Source organism: Peromyscus eremicus, chromosome 2 (assembly GCF_949786415.1).
Source record: "Peromyscus eremicus chromosome 2, PerEre_H2_v1, whole genome shotgun sequence".
NCBI classification, from domain to species: Eukaryota; Metazoa; Chordata; class Mammalia; order Rodentia; family Cricetidae; genus Peromyscus; species Peromyscus eremicus.
The window spans coordinates 71,612,074-71,639,744 of NC_081417.1; the positions used below are offsets into that span (position 1 = coordinate 71,612,074).

General features: G+C 38.4%; 1 protein-coding gene and 1 long non-coding RNA gene across 3 annotated transcripts in view; one reads left to right on the plus strand and one right to left on the minus strand.

Moving 5' to 3' along the window:
- Positions 1-27,671, plus strand: part of Smc2 (structural maintenance of chromosomes 2) — a 51,777-nt gene that overhangs the window by 7,149 nt on the left and 16,957 nt on the right. For both annotated transcript variants that reach the window (XM_059254350.1, XM_059254349.1), the window contains exons 6-19: positions 702-812; positions 1,009-1,053; positions 2,388-2,621; positions 2,822-2,971; positions 10,301-10,534; positions 11,471-11,630; positions 12,074-12,191; positions 13,047-13,185; positions 14,165-14,284; positions 15,672-15,876; positions 17,714-17,849; positions 21,538-21,662; positions 23,262-23,455; positions 24,451-24,594. In XM_059254350.1, coding sequence (XP_059110333.1) covers positions 702-812; positions 1,009-1,053; positions 2,388-2,621; positions 2,822-2,971; positions 10,301-10,534; positions 11,471-11,630; positions 12,074-12,191; positions 13,047-13,185; positions 14,165-14,284; positions 15,672-15,876; positions 17,714-17,849; positions 21,538-21,662; positions 23,262-23,455; positions 24,451-24,594 — 2,115 coding nt within the window. The remainder of the gene's footprint in view (positions 1-701; positions 813-1,008; positions 1,054-2,387; positions 2,622-2,821; positions 2,972-10,300; positions 10,535-11,470; positions 11,631-12,073; positions 12,192-13,046; positions 13,186-14,164; positions 14,285-15,671; positions 15,877-17,713; positions 17,850-21,537; positions 21,663-23,261; positions 23,456-24,450; positions 24,595-27,671) is intronic.
- On the minus strand, positions 10,187-18,231 carry LOC131903646 (uncharacterized). The gene is made up of 2 exons (XR_009377557.1): positions 18,042-18,231; positions 10,187-10,491 (listed from the first exon to the last, which is right to left on the minus strand). It is a non-coding gene; the product is annotated as an uncharacterized LOC131903646 (long non-coding RNA).

Consider the following 27,671-nt stretch of genomic DNA (forward strand, 5'->3'; position numbering starts at 1 on the left):
GACATCACTACCCTATTTAAGTAAGGTCAAGTGTACTCTCACTAAGGTGATGTCTTACTGAGAGTTACTAATTTAAAGCCTGGTGAACGTGTACAAATCATAGTGAATTCCAGGAAAGAAATGATCCTCTGCAGGTGGGGAGTGAAGATGGTTAGGAACTTTGTAAAAGGTGCTGGCATGCATTTGCATTGCTTTGTTTAGTTACTAGTGGTGGCACAAGACACTGCCCTCGCTCTGAATAGAGAAACGGAAGCATAAAGTTACTTGTCACAACTTGTCACTAATGCATGTGCCATAGTCATTAAGCATATATGCCATGCTTCAGCCTCGGAATAAAATTGTTGAAGTCCAACTTAAAACAGTTTTAAGAGCAAACTTAAAACATTAAAAAAAAAAAACCTTTTTTTTAAATTGCCTTTTTTAGACTTGTATCAGGAAGAATCAGCTTCAACTTCAATTTCAGAAGAGGTAAACATTGGGAAATTAGTGTAGCAGAAGGCTTGATTCAGAAATAAGAGTGAAGCCATAAATATTTCTTCAATTAAGTGCCATGGTCATATATATGTTTTAATCTGATTAACTTTTATAGGGGGGTATATATTACTTAGTAAAATTCTATTGAGGTCAATGTAGTGGTATAATTAATATTAAATTCTAGTGAGACACATTGCTTTGAATTCTTAATACAATTGTCATTCCAGATATTATCCATGATTGAAGAAGCTGCTGGAACCAGGATGTATGAGTACAAAAAAATAGCTGCCCAGAAAACTATAGAAAAAAAGGAGGCTAAGCTGAAAGAAATAAAAACGGTAATTAAATAGACATGAAACAGTTTTGGAGAAGAATCTTGCATTTGGAGTTTATGCTGTAAAGCGAGTAAACGTTGCTCTTCTTAGTTCTGTTCTCCATAGTCTTTCATGTACCATGTCTTAAAACAGAATGCTTAGATGTATTTTCTATTGGTACTTGACCTACTGAAAATATTGCTTGCCTTTTGTTTTCCAGATATTGGAAGAAGAGATTACTCCAACTATCCAAAAATTAAAAGAGGTATATGCTATATGTTAGATATATAGTTAGGATGGTTCTCAATATTGCTGACAGATCCTAAGTTACATAAATACTGCAGAAGTGTCTACCATTTTTTGGGAATTTTTCTATGGGATGAAATACATTCAAATTAGTATTCTGTAATTCAGCCTTCTACTTGCAGTAGATATGCATTTCCTATCTAAATCAAAATGATATTAGAGAATAATCTTCATAGTCTTGGATATAATATTTGCAGCCCCAGGCATAAAACTTGTGATGTTTAAGTGGGGAAAAAAAAGTGTTTGTAAAGCACATTGTTTTTGAAGATGTGCCTACTTAAGACTTACTAAGTAGTCATTGAAATTTGGTATTGATATTGCTCAACTCTTTTTTTTTGTTTGTTTGTTTTGTTTTGTTTTTCGAGACAGGGTTTCTCTGTGTAGCTTTGCACCTTTTCCTGGAACTCACTTGGTAGCCCAGGCTGGCCTCGAACTCAGAGAAATCCGCCTGGCTCTGCCTCCTGAGTGCTGGGACTAAAGGCGTGCGCCACCACCACCTGGCAAAGAAAGCCTGGTGGTCACTGCCTGAGGAAAACTTTTTTGATTTTCCGGAGCTGAGGACCGAACCCAGGGCCTTGTGCTTGCTAGGCAAGCACTCTACCACTAAGCTAAATCCCCAACCCTTGCTTAACTCTTGATAGTGTAGATAATTTGGAAAAGCTGAAAAATTGTGGTCCGAAGGCACCCCCCTTTACATTATTAGCAAACAATAGATTAGAAATATAAACCTAGCCTTTGGACCCCTATTTGACACATTCTTTCTAAATCTGGTAGCAGGGAGAGGCAGTGATGTACTGTAAATTTTTCTTTATCTGCAGTTTCTGGAGTTTAGTTGCTATGTTGCTTCAGTAGGTCCACATGTGAATCAGCTGTGTCACTAATATGCAAGCAAGTTGTTGTGGTACTTGAAAGTTCTGTGGGAATCATAGTGACACTGTTGCCAAATACATTTAACAGTGTGTCCTAGTGGGTATATGTACTTTATAGACTCATACCACCAGTTTATAAACCTTGGAGACGCTTTTCCTTGTTAATCTCAACTGCTCGATCGTAATTAAAAAATAAAAATAAAAATGGCCATATAGGATTCTTTAGAGATGGGAAAATGCTGTCTTAAAAGCCAAAGTTCTGAGGTTAAAGTCTCTAAAAATTTAAAGTGATGTCATTAAAGACAAAAAACTATGAGATCATATAAAGAAAAATTTGATCCAAGTTTGCTATAGTGAGGTTCTCCCTAAATTTGTTTTAAGAGTATGAAATTTGAATTATTATTTACTATAATTTTTCTTTCAGGAAAGATCTTCATACTTGGAGTACCAAAAAGTCATGCGAGAAATAGAGCACCTGAGTCGTTTATATATTGCTTACCAGTTTTTGCTGGCTGAAGATACCAAGGAGCGCTCAGCTGAGGAACTAAAGGAAATGCAGAATAAAATATTAAAGCTTCAAGAAGTACTATCAGAGAATGAAAAAAAAATAAAGGCTCTCAGTTGTGAGATAGAAGAGTTGGAGAAAAGAAAAGATAAGGTCAGAACAAACAAATTAGATAAACACTCTAGAAAAACTGTAGCATAACTAGGATTCACTGGGCAATGTTTTCCACATTGGTTTGTTAATCTGAAAACAGTGATAATAGCTTGTAAAAGGTTAGTATATCATAGAAATCACAGGAGAAAATTGTAACATTAGCAAATTAAGTGATGTGAATTGTGTACATTTGATTGTAGGAAACTGGCGGCGTACTCCGATCTTTGGAGGATGCTTTTGCAGAGGCTCAGCGAGTTAATACTAAGTCTCAAAGTGCATTTGACCTCAAGAAGAAAAACTTGGCCAGTGAAGAAACCAAACGCAAAGAGCTAGAAAAAAACATGGTTGAGGTAAGCAAATAGAACTTATTTACAGTAATGCTCATTTGTCTATGTTATGAATTATGCACAGGGGACCCAAGGCTATTCTGCTGTGCAGGGAAACATGCTGGCATGCTGGGCAGATGCAGTGGCAGGCTGGTGGGTGATCTACACCATGTGGGCATGGTGGCAGGGCAGCGGATGGACATTCACAACCTAGACACTGCATCCATGCAGAAATGGTTTATTATAATAGAGAGATGAAAAGATGGGAAAGAGGAGAGGGTGGGAAGAGGAAGGGGAGGGATTTTTTTTCCTTTACGTCAGTCAGATCACAGGGCGGCCCCAAGGGGTGGGTCAGAATATTAACAGTCTATTCTGTTCATATTTAGTGTCTGCTACCAGGTAAGTATAGTTGTTTGAGTCAGGAATACAAAAGTGGGGAAAAATGATTTAAAAAGAAAAAAAAATATCTCTCCCTTTTGGATCCAGTTGGGGAAATGGTAAGTGAAACATAAAGCTTGTTGTACAGTGATAACTGATGTGGTAAAAACAAACGAACAATAAAGTGAGAAAAGAATAGGTGTAAGGGAAGTGTGCCAGTAAATGTTCTGAAGGCCAAGTGAGATCCTAATTATAGTGTGGTCACATGGTATAGATTGACAGCAGAAAACTACGTGAGTGAGACTAAATGATTTCTTTTTCTCCTTTTTGAGGCCAGGTCTTAACTTCCTAGCACAGACTACTCAAAGGATCTTAAACTTCTGGTCTCCTAACTGTACCTCCCAAATCATAGGATTACAGGAGTACAGTGTCATGGCAAGTGTGTGGGCCTCATTCCATGCTAAGGCAGAACTCTACCAACTGAGTTGCATTCCTCGTAACCTCCATCTCCTTCCTTATTCATTTTATTTGTTTTTAAAGGCTCTCACTTTGTACTCCAGGCTATTCTGAAATTCCCTTTGTACTGAAGACTGATCTCAAATCTGTTGTGATTCTACTATATTAGCCTAGTGATTACTGAGATGTGATGCATCATGCCCAGTGAATAAAAATTATTTTTAAGATACATTTCCTTTGAAAAGAAAAGAATGGAGGTACTAACTGGTAATATAGGAGAATTTAGAAGAGGGGCCTGACTTGACTTGGAACAATTAATAAAATATACAAAATAATTAATAAAATGTACACTGGTGGTAAAAACCCAGTGGTTGGGTATAGTAGCTCAGAGTTCTAATCCCAGCATTCAGGAGGCTGAGATACAAATTTGTATTTGAGTGTAAAGTTAGAGGAGGCGGGCTTTGCAAGGGCTGGTAAAGAATAGATCATCTATGTAACAAGAAGTCGAGTATCTGGTCTCAGTAGGGGATGTGTGTGATGGAGCACATGAGTTTTTCAAGGATGATCCCACTAGGTGACTAAAAGTAGACATCATTGCTTTAAAGTATGAAAACAAAACATTCTTCATACTGTTCTATCAGATACTGTTATATATAATCTATATATACAAGCATTAATAATTTTTTAAAGTAAAATATCAAAGCAGGGTTAGTGTTATAACAGTTATGTTTGTGATACCCAAATGCAGAAATCCATTTTTGAGTTCAATTCATTTTTTTTTTTAATCAGGTTTATTAAGGCTTACATGTGTGGTCCTCTGCCTTGGTCTTAGCTCATTTTCCCCTTATTTTTGCATGGTTCTTTAGCTTCAACACAAGAGTTACTGATTGTTACATTTTTTTGTCTCCTTTTCTGTATCCTTTATTTTTGATCTGTAAATGTTAGCATGCCCCAGGCTAGTGCATAGACATGTTCTGTTTACACTCACTTCTTAGGAGAATTTTATTCCTATAGCTTTAAATACAGTCAGAAATTTCACGCTTTCAAATCCAAGCCCAACTTGACTCCTTCCATGAACTCTGTGAAACAGTTTTGACTGTGTACTGGTTGTCTGGTTATCAGCTTGTTTGAAAAGTCTATTAAGACAAAGTATACAGACACAAGATAATTTATGAAGCTGGCTCAGGTTTATTACTTTAGTTAAAGAAGGTCAGCAACAGTCTAGAATTTGTGAGCTGATTCCTCAAGCTCAGATAAATTTCCCCAGGGGAGGTAGAATCCCTTCTGCATCATAGTCACTGGACCTCAGAAAGCCGCCTGCCCTGGATTTTATGTCCCAAGATTATTTGAGGTGCTACACTAGATTGAGGATGGCCAGTGGCTGGAGGAGGACTGGAATACCAGTCCCTTCATAAGTCAGGATGTTACATTACCAGCAAATTCTACAGCCATCCACTGGGTCCATAAGCCAGAAGAGGAAATTTCAGTTAGTTCAGGCTAGAAAGCTGTTCTGTGTTCTCTCCTGATTCCTAGATAAATCCCCTTAGCAAAGCTAGTACATTTCCTTTGCCTAAGGCCAGCTGGAAGTCTGGAGGAAGAGGTTTGTCTCATTAGGTGTAACACTTCACTAGATACACAGTGCAACTTTGTTGAGCCTCAGCCAGAACACAGGTAAAGAGACCCAGGAGAAACACTGCCGTGTGCAAGTTAGAAACCATCCTGCCTGCCTGGAGCAATGACATGGCCCAGATGCTGGTAGTCCAAGTATTGTTACAGAAGAGATCAGAAAGCAAGTTGGAGGGCTGGCTTCAAAGCTAGAGGTGCTGGTAGTACTTGATTTAAAAACTATAGCTCTCATGTCTTTGGGTGGGTGGATGGTGGGTAGGTGGGATTCCTTCTGTGTAGCCCTTGTTGTCCTAGAACTGGCTCATTATAACAGACTGACCTCCAACTCGGGGATCCACCTTTCTCTACCTCCCAAGTGCCGCCACACCCTGCCACAGCTCTCATTTTTAAAGGGAATACAAAATAATTTATTCTGGAGGTATTTTAAGTGACCATGGCCTGGGAACACAGATATAGGTTACCCCAGATTCCATGTTCCAACATGGAAGCAGTTTCATGGGGTTTTTAGTTTTACAGAACAAAGAAATCATAAATCAAGACAAGTTTAAAATACATTGGGGGGTACACTAGGGAGGCAGGTATAATGAGATTGGGGAGCTGTTTAGGATGCTATCCGAAGACACTTAGCTCTTGGATTGGCAGAATCTAGTTTCTCCTACGTTAATAGCTTCTAAGAGGTTTTTAATTATTCTCAGAGGTGTTAGTTCAGATAGAGTCGGGCAAGGCGTGGCTGTTCCAGAGGCTAAAACTAGCCCAAGATAAAGCAATCAGTCTCTGAACCTACCAAATTCTAATCTCTCATCTGTAGTGAAATTCCAGTCAATCCAATAGCCTCTGCAAACTCAGACTCTTTCCAGGGGGTTTTTTGTTCACAGCCAGACCCAGCTTCTTTTCAGGGATTTCCAGTCACACATCACTCCTTTCAGTTGGGCTAGCAAGTTTACAGGAGCGCTGTTGTTGTAAATGTAGGTTTTGAGGAAACTGAAAGATTGTAATGGGCTACCAAGACTGTGAGTGGTGAAAAATCAGCTGCTATGATCTGCCACAAGTATTTTACCAGTGTTCTTTTAAGAACACTGACTGCTTTATATAACAAACTGCTTTATACCTCTAGGTCCCCAGTATACCTAGCATACAGCTGTAGGCTCCTAACCTAGTGGTGCATCACACATTTAGGGGTCAGACCTTGAGATACCTCTAGCATACCCATTTTACAGGATTCCATTGTTTACCAGCTCTCCAAGCATGACGTAGGCCATCCCACGATTTGCACAGGCTCTAGTCAACATGCATAGAGGTTGAAGAAACATCTAATTCCATTGGGCTTATCAGACTCACAAGGTTTTAAAAGCAGTGTCCATACCCTAACTTGTTCAGTGCTTTGAACAGCCCTGTTCAAAATTGGCAGCTTTACTAAGAGGACCAAGACACCAGTTTTATGAATAGATTCCATCAATGTAAATACTTTTGTTTAGACTGAATCTAGGATACTTCTTGGAGATTTGGCCCAAGTGGTGTTGGCAGTCAGCCTGTTGGGATAGTTTAGTCCCCATGCCTCGAAGGCCTTTCTGACTAGAGGGATTGTCCCAATGTATTTTATTTTAACAGGGTGGCTTGTAACCGTGTAGCTAAGTATGGCCGTGGACTCTCACCTTGTCTTCACTTTCCCAAATGCGGAGATAGAGGTGTGTTTCACCATTTCTGGTTATGTGGTCCTGGGGATTAGTGTATGAGGCTTTCAGTTCGCACAGTTATGTCTGTGTGATCATGGTTTTTGTTGAGTAGCCTATTGGGCCATGGGAAATTTATGTGGCATGAAGTGAGTATATGCCACTGTTGTGGTGTGATTCCTTAGCTGTGAGGGGACATACCCTCTCAGACTGTGATGGTGTTCTGTTCCATAAGCAGCCAAAATGAAGATGCAAATAATATATTCTGCAGTGGGAACCAGGGTCACTGGCACCTAAAATGGCCTAAAGGGCCCCACTCAAAACAAAGAAGCACTGTAGGTCACTGCATTCATCTCATGATCTGGTGTTGTCATCATAACTTTCTTTCTAAGAAAACCTTGAAAAGTGAATTCCTTTCTTTTTGTATCTCATCTTGACAGGGGTAACAGTGCCAGTGTCCACTGTCTTAGTTTCTTACTGTTCTATAGACTATCCCGAGAAAGCAACCTAAAGGAAAAGGGTTTTATTCTGGCTCACAGTTGAAGGGAAGTTACAGCAGCAAGAGGTTGAATTGGCTGCTCTCCTTGCTCTCAGTCATGGATATTGGTTTAAATATTAAGGCCACTCCACATAGTTAAAAGGGAGGTTTATTTTGTGGGGTAACTTACAAGTGAAGGGATAGGTAACAGGGTCTGGGAAAGGTGTGGCGCAGTCTGGCGATGTTCTCTGGAGAACTCTGCTTGGTCTGCCTCCAGCGTCCAGGCTCCGGGAACCAAGAGAGCCGGCCCATCCAGATCTCGGGTCTTCATGGGTCCTCTCTCGGCTCCGCCTTGTAGGCATGACAGTTACTGAAGCCTTAATGGGGGTGGCACTTCCAGGTCAAAGCTGGACCGGCTACCCACGACACATGAAGCAACTAGTGTTGAATGCTGTGCTCATCTCACTTTTCCCTCTTGTGCAGTTCAGAATGCCAGCTCAGGGAATGGCGCCACCCTTGATGGGTGGGTCTTCCCACCTCAGTTAACCTAATCAAGATAACCCACAGGCACATCCAGAGGCCCATCTCCCAGCTGATTCTAGATCTCATCAGTTGATTGTTGAGGTGAACCACCAGAACAGCGCTGTGGGTCTGCAGTAGCCCTTTAACAAACAGATGCCTTAGCAAGCTGTATAAATCTTCCTTAGCCTTTCCCTGTCTCTCTTCTAGGTAGTCTGTTTCTCTGGAGGCTATACTGTGTGTTACTTCCCTCTCACATGGCTCAGGGCCTGTAACCTACTTCCTGAGAATTCTAACCTTTGGGATGTGAAGTTACATTTTCCCCAAACTGGATCTTGTGCTGAACTCCCACATTTGTACATCCCCCCCACACACCCCTCTACATCAGATGTGTGTAGCCAGCTCATTACTGTATGGAGAGAGTAGCCTAGTTCCAGTTTACTGTGTCTTTCTCCCTAAAATGTCAGGTCATGTCTGTGTCCACAAACTGTGAGAGACATGTCTACTCTGCTGCTTATTGAGCTAAAGCCACTTTTACTTTTTCAGTAAAGCAAACGGGATCCCCAGTTTTGTGAAGCATATTCATTCGCTGTGTACTGGTTACCAGCCTGGCCGTGACACAGCAAGTTATGGGAAGCAGATTCATTTCTTTCCTACAGGTGGTGATTATGTAGGAGCCGGGATTATATTGTGGGCCTTTTCCACATGACCCTGGAAAGTTGTCATGGGTGAATGGAGTCGCATCTGTGTATATCCATTTGACCTGCAACTATGGACCTCAGGAAGCACCCTGATAAGAGACTTATACACTGAGTGAAGTGGGATTTACCTAGAGTGATGTGAGAGGCTGTGTTAAAGCATTAAAGGATATATTCCTAACGGGGGAAAGGGATTAGAACACAGCCTTGGGAAGTTGCATTACCAGCACATTCTGCAGTTATTTTTAAGAACTTCATCTAAGTGGGGAATGAACTGGGTCAGTTCAAAGCTATCTGGAGAATTGTCCTTTAATTAGATTTTCGTTTTTCCAGCACTTAATATTTTTACCTGAGTAACTAACAAAGTGTATAAACTTACCACATCTGCAATGGAAGTCATAAATTTTTCCCACCAATGCTGAATTTTCCACATCAGTAAATGACATGACCACACTCTTCATTAATTAGGCCAGAAAGCCTCAAGTTGATCGCGATCTTGTGTCCATCACTGAAAGTTCACTTGAGCTATTACTTCCCATTGGGGCTATTGCAGTACTGGCTTATTAGTTGCTCTGCTTTTACTCTAGCCACTCTATAGTTTGTTCTTTACAGAAACTAAAATATAAATTGTCTAATATCAAACATTTCAAAGTCATATCTGATTCAGTCAGATGGTTATCATAGCCTCCTATATGCTTCACACTATGACGTCTGGTTCCTTTTATATTCTCTCTACTCCAACCACAGTTACTCAAAGTCCTGCCTCCATTACGGTACTGACTGTTGACATGTTCAGCCTTCATTTAGACTTCTGCTCAAATGTCATGCCATACAGGTTTTTGTTCCTAAAATAGTGGCTTCTACTACTTCATTTCTCCTGACTTTCCCTATTTTTACCATATTTTCTGCCTTAGAATATAGACTCCCTAAACACAGGGTTTAATCTGTGTCTTTTAAAGTTATGGAACAGTATCCAGTATATAGTAAGTACCTAGTAAATATTAGATGAATCACAAATAATCAAGTGGCCCAAAATATCTGGCCATGTTTATGTAAATAAGGTCTTTTTTTCCTTAGTTGGTATCTTGTCTACTGTGAGATATCTAATTAATATTCCTTAAAAGGTGTTAAGTATTAGTAGTACTTATTCTGCAGTACTTGAATCTTATGCCACTGTGTAAAATATTTTTGTATATATTTTCTTAATCCTAAAACTTTGAAGCTTGGTGTGGGGTGGCTATTGTTTTACTTTCATAGATTTCAGAACTGACTTTTAGCTTTCTTAAGTGATTTATTTAATATATAGTAACTTTATCCCATTTTCTCCTGGATTTATTGTCCCATATGGAAAGAAAATATTATATAGGTGTCACGTACCCAAAACAGTGAGTTACAGAGTAAGAATTTGAAGTAATGACAGTTAAATTACATTTTTTATTGTGCCCCCTCAGAATGCTATGAACTTTAATAACCAAATGAATTGAATTTTTTTTTAAAATATTTTTTCATTTTAACATTTTCCCCAAAGGACTCTAAAACATTAGCAGCAAAGGAAAAAGAAGTTAAAAAGATAACAGATGGGCTGCACAGCCTTCAAGAAGCGAGTCATAAAGATGCTGAAGCCTTGGCCGCTGCACAGCAGCACTTCAATGCTGTTTCTGCTGGCTTGTCCAGTAATGAAGATGGAGCAGAAGCCACTCTGGCCGGTCAGATGATAACCTGTAAAAACGACATAAGTAAAGCTCAGACCGAGGCCAAACAGGTACATGCAGACGCTGAGAATGGGTGGGGACGGCTGCCGTGTGTGAGAAGCTGCTTTTCACAAGTATGCTTTGGGTTGCTACAAAATCTTGAAAATAATTAGTTGAATGTGAAGGATTTTTTTTTAAATGTACATGTCTACTCTCTAATATGGAAAATCTCACTTTGTTCATTGTTAAATATTGGTAACCTTTGGTTGTCAAGAGCCGTAATTCGATAAATGCTTTGCTGTTTGTAGCAGTGCTTGGAATTATGCATGAATGCTTTTTTATTAAGTGAAGGGGCCACCTTGAAAAGATTTACTTGGAAACATTTGTTTTATTAATTAATTCTAATTAGTTTAAAATATTTGTATTTGCAAATGTTTGTATTTTTCACTCAGAAATAACAGGCATGAAGTTTGTAAGAACTCAATACTATAAAAGTTTAAATTTTTTTTTTTATAAACTTCCTCTGAAGAAATTAGTAAAAATAAATCTGTCACCATTCAATATCAGACTTTTGGCATTACATTTCTGTTAGTGTACCTTCCCTTTTCCGGATTGTCTTGTTCAGCTTCTTTGCTGTTGACAGACAGGATTCACAAAGATATGCAAATAAGGTTAGAAACACATGAGTTGAAAAGGAAGAGACGGTATGCAACCGTCGGGTGTATTTTTAAGTAGCTACTGAGAGTTACTCTCATCAAATTTCTCAACTTTGTTGATAATGTCATACTTTATGAATATTAAAAAAAGCACTTTTGTACTAAATTACTCATAGTAATGTTTTTAAGACAAGAATACAGAGAAATGACTCCCTTTTTGAGTATTAATCCAGGAAACTACCCAGTTCTATTTTCAGTTCTGATGTCTCCATGTTAAATTAATTTGAATGTCTAACTGTTTAGTTGCTAAGACTGTCTTCCTTCATAGTCTGTTACACCCTTCTGTCACAGGCGCAGATGAAGTTGAAACATGCCCAACAAGAACTAAAGAGTAAGCAAGCAGAAGTTAGGAAGATGGATAGTGGCTACAAGAAGGATCAAGAAGCTTTTGAAGCTGTAAAGAAAGCTAAGGAAAAACTTGAAACTGAAATGAAGAAACTAAATTATGAAGGTTTGTCTTAAGTGATTTAAGGTCAAATCATTAGGAGGTTTTTATGCATAGAAACAAAGAAAATAAGGGTTTTTTTAACCTACTCATGGACATTAGAGAAGTGTTTATAAATACAATGAAATTATCTAAAATAATCCAGTTAATTTTTGATATTTCTTGCTTGATCCTTTGAAAGTTTAAAACTGGCATTTATCTGTTTTCACTCCAGTAGGCATTCAGTTGTATGTTGTTTCTTGGATTGAAAATTGTATGATTTTGAAGTTGGAAACATGTCCATTTGATGCTTGATAGGAATTTAGTAGTACACCTGCCTTTTCCTTAGTATTAGCTAGAGATTTACATTTTGCTCCTTGAGTACTTCAGAAGGAGAGGCTGAGGCCTACTGTCCTTAAGTGGTAATGTTTTTAGGACTTGCTCTCAAGCTCCTTGTGGTTACCCCTCAGAAAACAACGAGGAAAGGCTGCTGGAAAAGCACAGGCAGCTCTCTCGAGACATCAGTAATCTGAAAGGAACTTACGAAGCTCTCTTGGCCAGATTTCCCAACCTTCGGTTTGCATACAAGTAAGAGATTTAAATCATACATTTTCAAACAGTAAATAACCCACACACAGTTTTACTTACACTGGAAGGCAACCTGGAAATTTTTCACATGATTTTTAAGTTACATTTCTTTATTTCATATTTTTTCCTTAAATATTAATTGATGTACATCAAATGTTGGGGGTGGGGGATTCTTGTGAAATTAATAGCGACTGATGTCACTCATCTTAAGGCAGATGGGGTGATTTAGTCTCCCTCTGCCCAGACTGCCTTCACAGGTGTCTCGAATTACTGTTGCATCTTCCAGTTTGTTTCACTACATGGGATCTTTGTTCAGTTTTCATCTTTTTCCAATGCAGTACTGAACATTGAATCCTGGGTGTCAGGCATGGGAGGGAGCCAACCCCTGAGCTCCAGCTCCAGCCTTGTTATGGCAGTCCTAATCATAATTGTAGTAGAGAGATTAGAACACCAAAGTTGTTTTCATTACATTGAAAATGGGATGAAAGGGACTGGAAAGACGGGTTAGTGTTTAAGGGAACACACTGCTTTTCAGAGGGCCTAGGTTCTGTTTTCGTCACCCACATTGGTGAGGGGGGCTTACCTCCAACTCTTAGGCATGCAGCACCCTCTTCTGGCCTCCATAAAAAATTGCACTCATATGCATTTACCCCCACATAGACACATGCGTGCACATAATTATAATTTAAACAATAAACGTGTTTTAACTTACTGAAATATTTTACTTTTCAAAAAGTAGCTGACATTTTTAAATTTTGGTTTTCGTAAAACTACTAATTTGTTTGTTTAGAGGTCTTAACTAAAGTACTACAATATTTACCTGAAATTAATTTTTGGTAATTTCTCTGTTTTTAGGGATCCAGAGAAGAACTGGAATAGGAATTGTGTGAAAGGACTTGTAGCTTCCCTGATAAGTGTGAAAGATAATTCTGCTGCCACAGCTTTGGAATTGGTAGCTGGGGAACGACTCTACAATGTTGTAGTAGACACAGAGGTAAATTAATTTGAATTAAAGAAAATTTAAAAATTAATATTTAGCCTGAAAATTCATATACTATTAGAAAAATTTGGTGCTTAACTCCAAGCCGCTTAATCATATAATAGAATTAATCAGTTAATGATTTTTTGATGACGTTAATTCCAATTTATTTTTCATTTTCTGTTTTGCTTTGCAAATTTATATTTAAATTTGTAAAGGAATCTGAATGCCAATTTTCCTACTACTGTCACATTGGATTTATCTATATTTATTAGTTCCCGCTATTCTTGTTCTTGTAAATTAACCAGAGTCCATCATCTTACATTTGATTTTTTAGCTTTAATTTGTGTGTGTTATGTGTCTGCACAAGCATCACATATGTGTGGGTACCTGCAGAGGCCAGAAGAAGGCATCCTATACATTTTATCTCTAGATTCATTGAACTTTTCAAATTACAAATATGTATCTCCCTGCGTCTATGTGTTTGCCCTCCTCCATGCTACTTCTCACCTTCTGGTCTACTCTGTAACAGTTTTTCCTTCTAGGATTCTGTGTGTACACGGCATTGTGCGATATTTTTTCTGACTTACATTACTTAGCAAAAATACCTCCCAAGTTCATTCAAAATGTTCACAAAGGTCAGCATCTCCTTTAGTAAGGCTGAATTATAATCTGTTTTATATACTTTAAAAGTCTACTTCTTGCCGGGCGGTGGTGGCGCATGCCTTTAATCCCAGCACTCGGGAGGCAGAGCCAGGCGGATCTCTGTGAGTTCGAGGCCAGCCTGGGCTACCAAGTGAGTTCCAGGAAAGGCGCAAAGCTACACAGAGAAACCCTGTCTCGAAAAACCAAAAAAAAAAAAAGTCTACTTCTTTGAGATAAAGATACCTTAGATATATTTGATAATGTATTCCTAAATTTATGTACATTTCCATTTTGCTGTTTTTAGTTACCATTAGTAATTTTTCTTCAAATTTCAAATGCATGTTTTTAGGTTACTGGTAAGAAGCTGCTAGAAAAGGGGGAATTGAAGCGTCGATACACAATAATCCCTCTCAATAAAATTTCAGCCAGATGTATTGCTCCTGAAACTCTGAGGGTCGCTCAGAGTCTTGTAAGTCTCATTTTTGTCTTAATTAAATGTTTAATCTCTTTTAATATTAGGAAACACTAATTGTAAGGGGCATATTCATGTTGAATTCCAATCAACTGATGAGGCAGCCCTATTATAGTGTATCTGCTAGTAAGAAAATAGATGTGTACAAGGAAATACATTTTAAATTTCCCATGCATTTTTATTTTTAAAAGATTTTCTGTCGGGCAGTGGTAGCACATGCCTTTAATCCCAGCACTTGGCAGGTAGAGGCAGGTGGATCTCTGAGTTCAAGGTCAGCCTGGTCTACAGATCTGGTTCCAGGACAATATTATTTGTTTTACTTATGTATATGTATGACTGTATGTCATATGCCTGTGCTCTTGGAGGCCAGAAGAGGATGTTGGATCCCCTGGAGCTGGGGTTCCAAGCTTCCTGTTGTGGGTGCTGAGAACTGAACTGTGCTTTGGAAGAGCAGCCAGTGTTCTCAACAGCTGTCTCTCAAGACCCCTACATGGGTGTTGAATGCTGACTAAAAACATGAAGCTAATGACATGTATCAACAAAATTAGCTTGTTAGTGAGCAGTTATAATAAGTGTTTGAGTTGAAAAAATTAGGTGAAACCTAGAAATAGCACTTGTAGTTAAGGTACTGAGCAGACAGCCAGTGTATTTAGTATTACTGAGAAAATTTCAAAATATCCTTGAGGTTAAAAATGCTTGTTTAGGTTAGTTTGTGTAAGTGATGTTCACACACTTAATTTGCCTGTACTTCAGCCCTGGTTTAGGGAGCCGGAATTTCCCACACCGGCAGAGGTACTTCCTTAGAGTTTGTAGCCAGGCCTGTTTAATGGTGTCTGCTGCCTCAGAAGATAAACCTGAACAACAGCTGTTGCTGTGCTTTGCTGTTGCCATAACAATGCTTGGTTCTTCTAAAAAGATGGGAAAGTTGGACATTGTAAACAGAGTTCAGGAAGAGGCTATGGATCGGGATGGAAGACTGGGGCTTGCCCTACCTTTTTATTCTTTCAGTGTTTATTTCTGTCATTTCAAATTGGCTGCTCTAGTACAATTTGAATAAAAAAGCATTCACTGAAACAGACAGATTACTAATAATTGAAACAAGACACTTTTTGTAAGTGTGCTAATGAAGAGATAGTTGTATTTATATAGCCCACGTAGATGTGCAAACTTGGTATTGCCTTCTTGATAGAAACTGATAGCACTTTGTACTTAAAACTGTTTTAGTTAGTAATAGATCTTTCAGTGTTTGAAGTTATATTTTAAATAAAAAATTAATAGTAGGTATATATGATTTAAATATGTATTGTAGAGGTCTTACTAGTTTATATAATAACACTTCAAAGAAAATAGTATGTCCTGTGGTACATATTTTGTTTTCCTGCAGGTTGGTCCTAACAACGTTCATGTAGCTCTTTCCTTGGTTGAATACAAACCAGAACTTCAGAAAGCAATGGAATTTGTCTTTGGAACAACATTTGTTTGTAACAATATGGATAATGCCAAAAAAGTGGCCTTTGATAAAAGGATAATGACTAGAACTGTAACTCTTGGGGGTGATGTATTTGATCCTCATGGGACATTGAGTGGAGGTATGTTGTGTATGCGCTTGTGTAACAGTTCTGTGGTAAACAGTTTGTGCCTCTGTAGCGGTTCCTCTCTGTCTCTATCTCCCAGTTTCTTTTTAAAAAAAGAGTAGTGCCCAGCCCTCCAGTGGCTTATGACACTATCTTGGATCAACTCAGTAGCTTCTTCCTCTACAGCTTGCCCCTGTTTGTGCTTAGGCTGTTCCAGTCACTGAGGTGGTGATGTTAGTATAGTCTTGCTTGTGCATACTTTTTGCTCAGTTGCAGTCACAAAAAAAGGACTTTTTTTTTTTAATTTTGTAATTTCTTAGCCTAACTACCCATTTTTTTAGCAAATTTAATAACTCACACAATGATTATGTTCTAATGCTGTGTCCCAATAATATAACAACAATAAATAGTATTTATTCTGTGTCAGGAATATTGAAGACAATGTTTAGTACAGTGGCCACTAGCCACATTGACTCTTCACATTTGATAAAATGAGAGTAATTTTCTTACTTGTACTAGCTGCTTTTCAGGGGCTCAATAATCACAAATATAATTGGATTATACATGTATAGTATATTCTATAAAGTCTATTCTATGAGCCTTAAATACATAATTAATCCTTATAACAACTTTAAGATAGGAATATATTATCATCACTAATGTGCAGTTGCAGAAATTTAAAAAAGCACTAGTTAAGTAACTTAGTAATTTGCAAAGTTTGGATTTGGAATCCTAGCAGTTGGGTTGCAACTTGTGTTCTTAACCCATTTTAATATCTTTTTAAATGTTCTTTAGTAAGATTTGTTGTTACTTACATGTCTGATAAAGTGAGTGTTTGTGTTTGTGTGTCAGGCCAGAAGCGGCACAAGATCCCCAGGAGCATGTAGTTAGTTGTGAGCTGCCCGACTTGGGTGCTAGGAACTGAACTCTATTCCTCTGGAAGAGCAGGAAACACTGGTAACCACGGAGCCATTTCTCCAGCCAAAGACTTAGGTCTTTGTAGGCCAGGTGAATTAAGTGATCAAGTGTCACACTCCTCAATACATTATCACATGAGTACTGTCTGCATGGAAGAGAAACTAAATATTTTTAAATATCTCAAGCAGAAGAAATTCTTGAGATTTAATTGATTCAGATGTACTTGGAGTTTCTGTTTAAGAAGTGGCATATAAAATGATACTGTATTTTACTAGCTCTAATGGCATTGTTAATTAACCTTAGCATCCTTTCATCAAACCTACAGAGCTTCCTTGTTAGTGTAGTATCTCAAGCTGTCACTGCTGGATAAGTACAGGTATGTGAAGGCAGTTGATTCTGATGGTTTTGCTGCATCTTCAGAGCCTATGACAAGTTATGAGGTGGTATATAATAGCTCTACTAGCTTGAGCTAGTTTATTTCAGTTATATTACAGTTACTACAGGTCAGTTGCCTCTGGTCCCTGTTCTCATACTGTAACTCAGTCTGAAGAAATCCTCTTTTCAATATGCTTTCCTTAGGGCAAATGATGAATTATATACTGATGTTCAGGGGAGTTTTTTTTCCTTTCATTGGTCAGAACAAATTACATGACTAAGTTCAATGTCTGGAGTGGAAAATTTGCCTTAGCAAGATAGATCCATTAGGTAGGGCAGTGGTTATTTTGAATCAATAAACTATGACATCTACCAAGGTTTTGGGAGGTTTTTTTGGTCATTTTCTTCTTTGGTTAATTGGAATAGATTCCTTTTCGTCTTTAGTTTACCAGAAGATTTGATTTCACATCATTTCTAGTATAATTCCCTTAGAAAAGAATGTTTAATAAACGTGTGTTAACATAATATCCAAAGCCTCTGTTAATTTGCTTCCATCCAGGTGCTAGATCCCAGGCAGCTTCTATTTTAACCAAGTTTCAAGAACTCAAAGATGTTCAAGATGAGCTGAGGATCAAGGAGAATGAACTACATGCTCTAGAAGAGGAATTAGCGGGTCTTAAAAACGTTGCTGAAAAGTAAGACTTCTGCTGGACTAAGCTACACATGTTCTGTGGGATAGAAAATTATTAGAAATTGACTTTATTTTTAGTTTTAGAGTAAATTTAGAGTAATTTTTTATCTACTTTTTTCTGGTTTAAAAGAATGTCTTTGTTAGAAGAAGTTGACAGAGTCTAATTAAGCAAATAGGAAAAAAAAAAACAAAACACCTCTTTTCTTGAAAAATTCCGTGGCATCGGTGTCCCCCTGGGCTTGGTGGGGAATGCTTGGATACTCTGGATTGACTCCAGAGGATACTTGAGATCTTGATTTGAATTTCCTCAGTCTAGTATCCTTGATCGGGTGTCAGCACTAAGTGAGCAGTACTCTGTCTGTCCTTCAATACTGAGGTCATTGTGTTGCCTGAGGAGGAGGTAGGTAGACAAGTTCATGTCAGAGAAAAAGAGAAAAATATTCTATTTTTTATTAGTATACTATGTAGCAGGTTTTTTTTTTTTTTTATGGCACTTTCATTCATACTTTGATGGTTCTACCCATCTTTCTCCCCACAAAGTCCTCACCCCCATCTCTGACCCACTCCTTATGTGTACTCTTCTGTCCTGAGTATTCCCCTTCCACATTCATGTCACCTGTAGTCTGTTATTCTTCAGCACACTTTCCTTAAAACCTTGTTTGCCATTCTCTTGGAACCCTTCATAGTCTCATGACACACACCCCAATTCCTCACACAATCCACATACATAGAATTTAGAAGTTAGAATCTACATATGAGACACTGGAGTATTTATCTCTGTGATCCTGAGTCACCTCACTTAATATTTCCAGGTCCATCAATTTGCTTTTAAATTTTATAATTTCATTTTTTATGGCTGAATAAAATTCTATTGTATATATACATCACATGGGTGGACATCGAGGTTGTTTCTATTTTCCTGCTGTTGTAAATAAAGCAGCAATAAAACGTGGATGTGCAAATATCTATGGTAGATTCTGAGTATGTGCTCAGGAATGTTCTCTTAGAGTGTTTCTTTTATGTAGGTGTAGGATAGTCATGTATGCTTTGGATTTGTTTGTTTGTTTTTTGAGACAGGGTCTCATGATTTTGTAGGTGAAATTCTAAATGGTCTTACTAAATAAGAAACACAGAGCCAAATAAAGAGTTAAAAGCCCAGAGATCAGAGCAGTAGCCAAGAGCTAAGACCACTTTATCTTACCACTTGCTGTTGTCCTTCCCCTGAGAGAGAGACCTTCTTCCTGTGCCCTGTCTTTTTATTGCCTTTCATTTCTGCCTTCTCATTGGTTCTAAACACAACCACATGACTTCCTCATCAATGCCTGTCTATACAGACCTCCAGGTCTCTATGGTTCGTACTGAGATTAAAGGTTCTGGTCACTGCTTGGCTGTGTCCTTGAGCACACAGAGACTGCCTGCCATGTGATCGAATTAAGGGCATGTGCCACCAACACTGGACTTCTGCTAAATGGCTAGCTTTTAGCTCTGACCCCCAGGCAACTTTATTTATTAACATACAAATAAAAATCACATTTCAGCACAAATAAAATATCACCATATGATGTAACTAGCTGACCAGAACTCAGAGATCCACTTGGCTCTGCCTTTCACGTGCTAGAGTTAAAGTTGTGCCATCATGCCTGGCATGCATGTCTACTTTTGAACTTCACTTGTTTATAATTCAATTATCAGATTTTTTTCCAAAATTGAGATAAATTTCACCTCTGTTTCTCTTGGCATTATATACTCAAATACATATTGATTGAGTGCTTTGTGTGGGCCAGATACTCTTCATATGAAAAGTGACTAAAATATTTCTGCTTTCCTGGTTTTTATATGTCAGAAAAAAACATAAATTGATAAAAGTATGTTAAATAGTTCTATAAAGCAAAAGGTAAATCTGGAAAGGAAGTGGGAAATAGGAGGTACTGAAATTTTGGTAGGATGACCATGAACAGCTTTACGAAATACAACTACTGAGCAAAGCAAATACCTTAATAGTGTGTAAATGGCCCTATAGTCACCTTGAAGTCTGTGCTTGCCATAAAGCTTCAGCACTGAGTGCTGCAAAGTTATAAGCATTGTTTAAAATGTAATTGTAATTTTCCCATTCCCTTTGAAAATGATAAACAGGGATTGATAAAAAACACTCTTGTTTAGAATTTACGATACTGAATGAAGGTAAAGTAAATCTAAATTTGTGTAAGTCAGTAGCATTCAATTTTTGAAGTTTAAAATTGCAGCAAGACGAGATCCTCTGTATATATTGAAGAGATCTTCATATTCCATTAGAGTGGCCATTCCAATATGAAAATACCCATTTTTCCTCCACATCTTCATTTACCTTAATTGGTTGTAGAACAACTGAATTGTTTTTCCATGAAAAAGATGCAACAAAGTTTTTCTGTTCTGTGGAAGCTCTATCGAGGTGCTGATGAGTTTGTAGTGCTTTGGGCTTCGCAGTTCTCATTTCTTTCAGGTGCAGGAGATTACTTATTCTTCAGACTTGGTTAGTGACTAACGATAGCACTGAGGTAACACAAACTGATTTTGAAAATTTAGAAATGTAAGAATCAGCAAAAGCCATTCTTGTATATTGTATCAGTACATGGGTATTGTAGCTGGAGAATTTCTCTCCAGCTCCCATCGCCAAGTCCCACCAGTCCTGGAGCCCACTTATAAAATAAACACACAGACTCTTACATTATTTAAACTGCTTGGCCATTAGCTCAGGCCTATCATTGTCTAGCTCTCACTCTTATATTCAGCCCATTTCTATTAATCTTTACTTTGCCACGTGGCTCGTGGCTTACCGGTACTTTACATCTTCCTTGTCTTGGCGGTGGCTGCAGCCCGTCTCCCTTTCCTTCCTCAATTCTCTTCTCTCCTTGTCCCGCCTATGCTTCCTGCCCGGTCACTGGCCAATCCGTGCTTTATTTATATAAAGTGATATCCACAACAGGATATGGTTTTCTTCAAAATTTCTGTGTTAACATTTTTTTAATGACTTGGAGTAGAAAGTGCTCTTTTATTTACTGTCAAGCAGTTTCAAGTAAGAATACTCAAGAGTGTTTATATTTGGGTTAATCCTTTTCTCCTCAAAGCTCATGAATTTCTAGTGACTAGTGTATGTTGTGAATTTATATGAACTTGAAATTTCATTGCAACTGAGCTAGTTAAATACTTTGTAAAGAGATAAGGAGCCAGAACATGGGTAGAAGTATATATAGCATTGATAAAATGCATATAGCAGATGCTTAAGGTGAATACACGACTTCTTAAGCTGTCAGTTTCCCTATGAAGAAGCATTATTACTGCTGACATTCGAAAATGGGAACTAATAAGTAGGTGCCAGTTTTGGGGGATTTTTACGTAATTGTCATTAATTTTATTTTTATAGTAATTAGTGATTTGTATAGGTATTTATAGGTATATTTATACATTTAAATTTAATTTATTCAAAGATTACTTTTAGTGTTTTCTGAAATTAAGGGTATTTTGAGAATAGTTATTTGATCATTTACAGTTTACCTGCAGTGATAGCTTTCCATGCTAACCATTGGTATGTCGTTCTATTTATTTTACGTGAGTTCATTTTATTTGTATTACATATGAGTTTATTTCAGGAAAGAGCCTCAAGTTTGAATGCATGTCTCAAATGCCAAGGAGATGTATAAACTTGTCTTTTTAAGGTATCGACAACTGAAACAGCAATGGGAGATGAAGACAGAGGAGGGAGATTTGTTGCAAACCAAACTTCAGCAAAGCTCTTATCATAAACAACAAGAAGAATTAGATGCCCTTAAAAAAACCATTGGTGAGATGCCGCTGTGCCTGATCTCTGTGCTGCTCTCCTCTCCCTGGTACTCAGAAGATTTAAAGAGTTCAAGCACATGTGGGCGTTTTTCTGCAGGACAAGTTCAAGTGTGGGACTTTTAGGACTTAGGGTGTGATCATCCTTGTCTTTATTATGCAACACCAAAATTTGTCTCCTTTTTACCAATATTCACTTACATCAATATGGGAAAAATCTTCATTTCTTTAAGTTCTTTTCTAGACATTTTAGGATTCTCTAATCTTACAGTTGTGAAAATGTGGCATAGCATTCAAGCTAGGATTTAATTTGCATTTCGCTCATCATTAAGGTTTGGGATACCTTTTTTATTGGAGCTTTATGTTTCTATTCCTGTAAGCTTTCTATTTGCCCATTTTTCCTGTAAGTTGTTTTCTCCCATTGTTTACATACAAAAGTATTTAATGTTCAGTACAATGCAATTTATAGCTACTTACCTGTCGCCTAGGAGAGTGATCCTAAAAGTGAGGCAAGCTAAACTCTCATACAATAGCTAACTTTATTCAGAGCATCAGACAATTTATAGTCTGAGAGTATTCTTGAGGCTTAAGCAAGGTCAGGTGAGCAAAAGTCACAAGTTTGGGCTATATACAGTCAGCAGGGCAAGGTCACATTAGTTCACACTGTATGCAGTCAGGAGGACAATCCATGCTTGGAAACATCATTCTGAATAGTAATGGGTAAGATGATGGGTAATCTAAAGTAAAACTCACTCTTATTATTACACCTGGAAGGGGCACAAAAGCATATTCTAAAAAGAACCCATGTTATGGAGGAACAGGGATTACTAAACTCTTATCTTGTTTACTTGGAGCTTTCTCATAAGGTCTCAGAAATCTCACACAGCTTCATTCATGAACATGTTTTGATGCTTTCCTGAAGTGTTCTACATTTATTTTTCCCTCTTCATTATAATTTGATTGTATATAGCAGTTTGTTTTGTTTTTGTCATTCATTGTGACAAAAATCTACATGTGCATTTTTCTACTAATATTTTTTTCTGTACTAAAAAGTAATGGAAAATTGTCCAGTGTTAGCTTCTGGAATTCCATTTGCATAACGGGTCCTAGCTCTGACTGATGTCACACATGATAGGAGACTACCCATTTTTCCTTGTTTGCTTATGTTTAATAAGCAAACTAAACATGTTCAATCTAAACATGTTCTCATCCTTCTCTCTCATCATAGAAGGCTGCTTGGTGGCCATAAGTAGATAGAATCACTATAAGCTCATGCTAACTATAAAATCATGGAAAATAGTATGGCACCAGTGTTGATTTGAGCTGTAAGATAGGAGGCATAATTCAGTAGTATACCATGTGCTTTATATATGCAAGGTTGAGTTTCATTCTTAGCATTTTAAAAACAAAAGCACTCTCTCACACACAAATAAAACTGTGATCTTTCAGTAGAAGTAATTTCACAGATCTCAAATACAGCTTTTAGTGGGATTCATGTTTCATTATTACATTTCCAAAACAGCCACAATGCTTGTATTAATTTGATTTATAAGCTTTTATCTTTGTTATTAAATTAGCCATGTTTAACTACCTTGTGATTCAGAGGAAAGTGAGGAGACATTAAAAAACACCAAAGAAATCCAAAAGAAAGCTGAAGAAAAGTATGAAGCATTGGAGAATAAAATGAAAAATGCAGAAGCTGAAAGAGAGAAAGAACTGAAGGATGCTCAGAAAAAACTGGATTGTGCCAAAACAAAGGCAGATGCATCTAACAGGAAAATGAAAGAAAAACAACAGGTAAGAACCTCCCTTCAAATGGTGGCAGTCTTTTTAAATTGGCATAGAACGGAAGGTGGGGAAATGTCATTGGCTGGCCTTACTCATTAGTGCTGATTCCAAATAAGCACCTTGTTAAATTGTAAATTATGCATCTTACAAGCCAAACACTGTTCTCTGTAAACCCAGCAATTGAGAGTCTCACAAATCAGGAGCAAATCGTGATGTGGCATGTGTCTTACCAGGTTATGTTCCTGTTTATCACTACGTTTGTTGATGTGCACTGTCAGAAACTGAAGAAAAAACATGCTATATTTACAAAGTGTCTTAGGATTGTAGACTTACCTTTAATATCTTTTGTAGAGTGCCGAGCTTTTTGAATAGTGCCATGAACTTTTTTTACGTCTAAACTCTAAATTTTGCCTTTTTACCCAGCTTAAAATTCTTTCATTAAATAGTTTCACAATAATTTTTTAGTGAACTAAAAGTCTATATTGGAAAACAAAATCAAGAAACCTAAGTTTTTGCATGCTGAAATACTTTTGTCAATAAAGCTAACTAGTGCATAGGTTATGTAGAATTTTGCCGGGCGGTGGTGGCGCACGCCTTTAATCCCAACACTCGGGAGGCAGAGCCAGGCGGATCTCCGTGAGTTCAAGGCCAGCCTGAGCTACCAAGTGAGTTCCAGGAAAGGCGCAAAGCTACACAGGGAAACCCTGTCTCGAAAAACCAAAAAAAAAAAAAAAAAAAAAAAAAAGGTTATGTAGAATTTTATTACTTTGCTTTAGTATAATTAAAGGTAAAGGAAATAATTTATGCAGTTTCCTAACCTTATAAAACTTAAACATTTTTAAAGGGAAATAAGCTTCTGTTTTCTTTTTTTTCTGAGGAAACAACTTGGTTTGTTGGTAGTTTAATACTAAATGGTTAGTCTTACTTAAATGAGAATATTGTGAATGTTTATCTCTGAAGCTAAACTTGGCTAGCAGTTAACCTTCACTGCCATGTTTCTGTAGGAAGTTGAAGCAATCACTCTGGAGCTAGAAGAGCTCAAAAGAGAACATGCATCTAATAAACAGCAGCTTGATGCTGTGAATGAAGCCATCAAAGCCTACGAAGGTCAGATTGAAATGATGGCAGCTGAGGTAGCTAAAAATAAGGTAAGGATTATTTATCAAATTAGAGAAATTAAAAACCACTCAGAGAAAGGTTCTGGGTTTGGGTTCAAGGAGCACACTGAAGCAGATTGCCTTTGGGGTTAGGGATTTATTAACACCACAGAGACTGCATGCTGGAGAATCTTAGAGGCCAGGCCCCCAAGGATAGAGGTAGAAGGCTCCCAGGAGAGCTAGGTCCCAGATGTCAGAGAAAGGGAGAGTTCCCTTGCTAAGTGGATGCTGAGTAATTTACAGGAATAGCTTTCAGTCAAGTGAGCTGTTGTTTTCAGGCTGGCTAGACTTGGGTTTCTGGGGGAGTGGGGCTTGCTGTGTGAGGAAGAAAGGAAGGCATCTTGTTAATGTGGGACTTACAGGATATGGGGAATAGAGAGAGAAGGAGCATACCTAGTTAAGGTATACCCATTATCAGAGTGAAAGATGGGTCAAGGTCATTCTCTGTCTCTTAGAATCTCATAACCTGAGCCTGTAAATTTCTTAAGAAAGTGAGAATTATGCTATTTTCCTGGAATTGGTCACTTGGAGTGTCTGTTATTGATAGGCTCTTGTGTGGGTGTTGGGGGGGGGGAGTGCCAGTTTTTGCATAGCAGCTTTGAGAGGGGGGCTGCTGTAGGTGGACAGGGCCTCATTAGTTCCTAGCCTGAAACTTAACACTCATCTACTTAGGAAATGTTGAACTAAGATAACAGACAAGTACTTTAGGTCTTTTCACTTATGATCAGAGCGTGAGGTGAAATGGGGATTCCAGAAAATTATGAAATGACATCAGGGGTTCAGCCTTGTAAGTAAATTTGTTGCAACTCTGTGGGTTTGGTCCTAGAGTTCAGTACCAAAACGTGAGTTTTGCAACTCTGGGGAGAAGTGTCCTGGCTACCTGGGAGTCAGGCAACACCTGGAGCTGCTTAGGAAATTCTGGTGGCTGGAGCTGCAAAGAGACAGCCCAACCCTGGAGGGGAAGTTTTTCTGACTTTTCTCAGGAAATTCAGGCCTAGAACTGCTTCAGCAGGGAAAGGTATCCTGACTGTTCAGGAAAGTCAGGGTATCCTGACTGAAAGTCAGGCTATACCTGATGTGATGAGGGATGGTCTCCCCGCAGATGTAGCAATCTTGCTTCTCTCCTGGATAGCCACTATAGCTGAGCTTTGCTCAGCCCCCCCCCCCCCCCCCCCCTTAAGGAGGCTTCCTAGCAGAGCTCTGCTTCTCTGGCCTAAGAAATTACAAAAATGTAGCAAATCTTCTCTTGGCTCAGGAGAAAAGTGTTACTTTTCAGTAACTCTGTCCACTGAGGGACATCTCAGCAAGGATCTTCTGTTCAGTTCCTCCTTGCTCTGTCCATTGAGGGATGTCTTCAGCAAGCTTCTTCTGTTCAGTAGTGAATGAAGGTCTTCACACCCAAAACTCTTTTGAGAAAGAGATTTATTTGGGAAGGAGGAATCCAAGAAAGTAGCTGCCTCTACCAGGATGGAGAGAACAGCTCACAACTGACCAGGCAGGGCAGTGTATATAGGATGTCCTGTGGTGGGGAGTCAATCTGTGATTGGTTAGTTGTTTTTTTTTTTTTTTTTTCTGCCCAGAGATTGGCTAGTTTTGTGGGCTAGAGACAGAGATGGCCCTGATTTCAGGGCCAAACTGTGTTTCTTTCACTGGCCTTTCTTGGTTTTTTGACACTACCTCTAAGGCCAGGGCACATTTCTTTCACTGACTCTGATTCTAGGGACCAAGAGTGTTATTTTGCCACTAGTTTCAGAGTCAGGGCATGTATCCTTGGTTCTGGGTTTGGGGATAAAGTGTTCATTTCTCTGGCTCAGGTCCCCAACCCAGGCTGTGTTTCTTTCCCTGGTCCTGGGCTCCAGGGCCAGGATTCTACTGTCCTGCTCTGTGATTGGTTCGTTTCACAAGTCAGTTGGCCAGGAGCATAGATGGCTCTGATTTGAGCCAAACTGTTTCTTTCACTGGCCTTATCTGAGCCATCTTTCCCTAATTTAGGGCTCCAGGGTCAGGGTGGGTTTCTTTAACCAGCCCCTTTTCCCTACAAGACTGAATCTACTGAAACAAGTCCATTCAGGAAAATGAACCGAGTTTAAAGAAAAAAAATTAACTGTTTGCATGAAAGGGTTGATCACAGGGGTTGAGAGAAATCTAAGGCATAGAACAACAGAGAGAAATAGGTGTTCCCCCAGGACTGAGGTGATGGCCCTCAGAAATAGCAGCAAATCGGCCTTGGAGCCCTGCTCCTCTCACAGTGCTGAACACCAGGTAGGTCTCTCTGCAGAGGTGTGACTGACTTGGTAAAGATTTAAGTTATCCACAAAAAGACTGCATATGTGTGGTGCCTGCTGGGAAATAAATTTCTGTGAACACTGGTCATTGGATGGTATTCACCTGGAACTAAATAAAACCCTGTGCTCAGATGCCAGGTAGAGCCATGCATGATACTGTCCCCTATACATAGTAAGTTCTACCTTTGAGACAAACACACTGGCCAACAACCACAGCCCCTTCTGCCTACACATCTTTATAGTGATGCAGCATTGTAATGCAGCAGTATTGTTGCAACTGGCAAGGAAGACATGACCAGTTCTCAGAAGGACTGTGAAAGTTAAGATTCAGAGAGTCTAAAGACTATTCCCTACTCATATCTATTTTTAATTTATCCTAAATTCTCTTGTATTTTTACTCCTACTTCTGTAATGCAACCTTAATTTTTCAAGTATTTGAGTTTAGTTTATCGCTGAGATGTATTCTTATTAGTGGCATGAGTTTCATGTTAATTACATACACATTTTATGAACACATTTTTACATACTGCATTGGTGGCAGAATAACAATTTTTAACTACTACTTTTCTGACTAAGAATTTATAATTTGTCTCAGCTTTATGGTTTGTGTTGATTGGATGTTTTACAGTTTCTGTTCAATTTTTCTTTCTAGCTTCCAAGGTAAATTTCACTTTTTGTTGTTCTGATATCCCTCATTTTGAACGTGTATTTTTTTCATCTTAGTTCCTTCCTCTGTCTTCTATTATGCCCTATCAGCATCATGTTTTTCTTTTAATAGGAAAC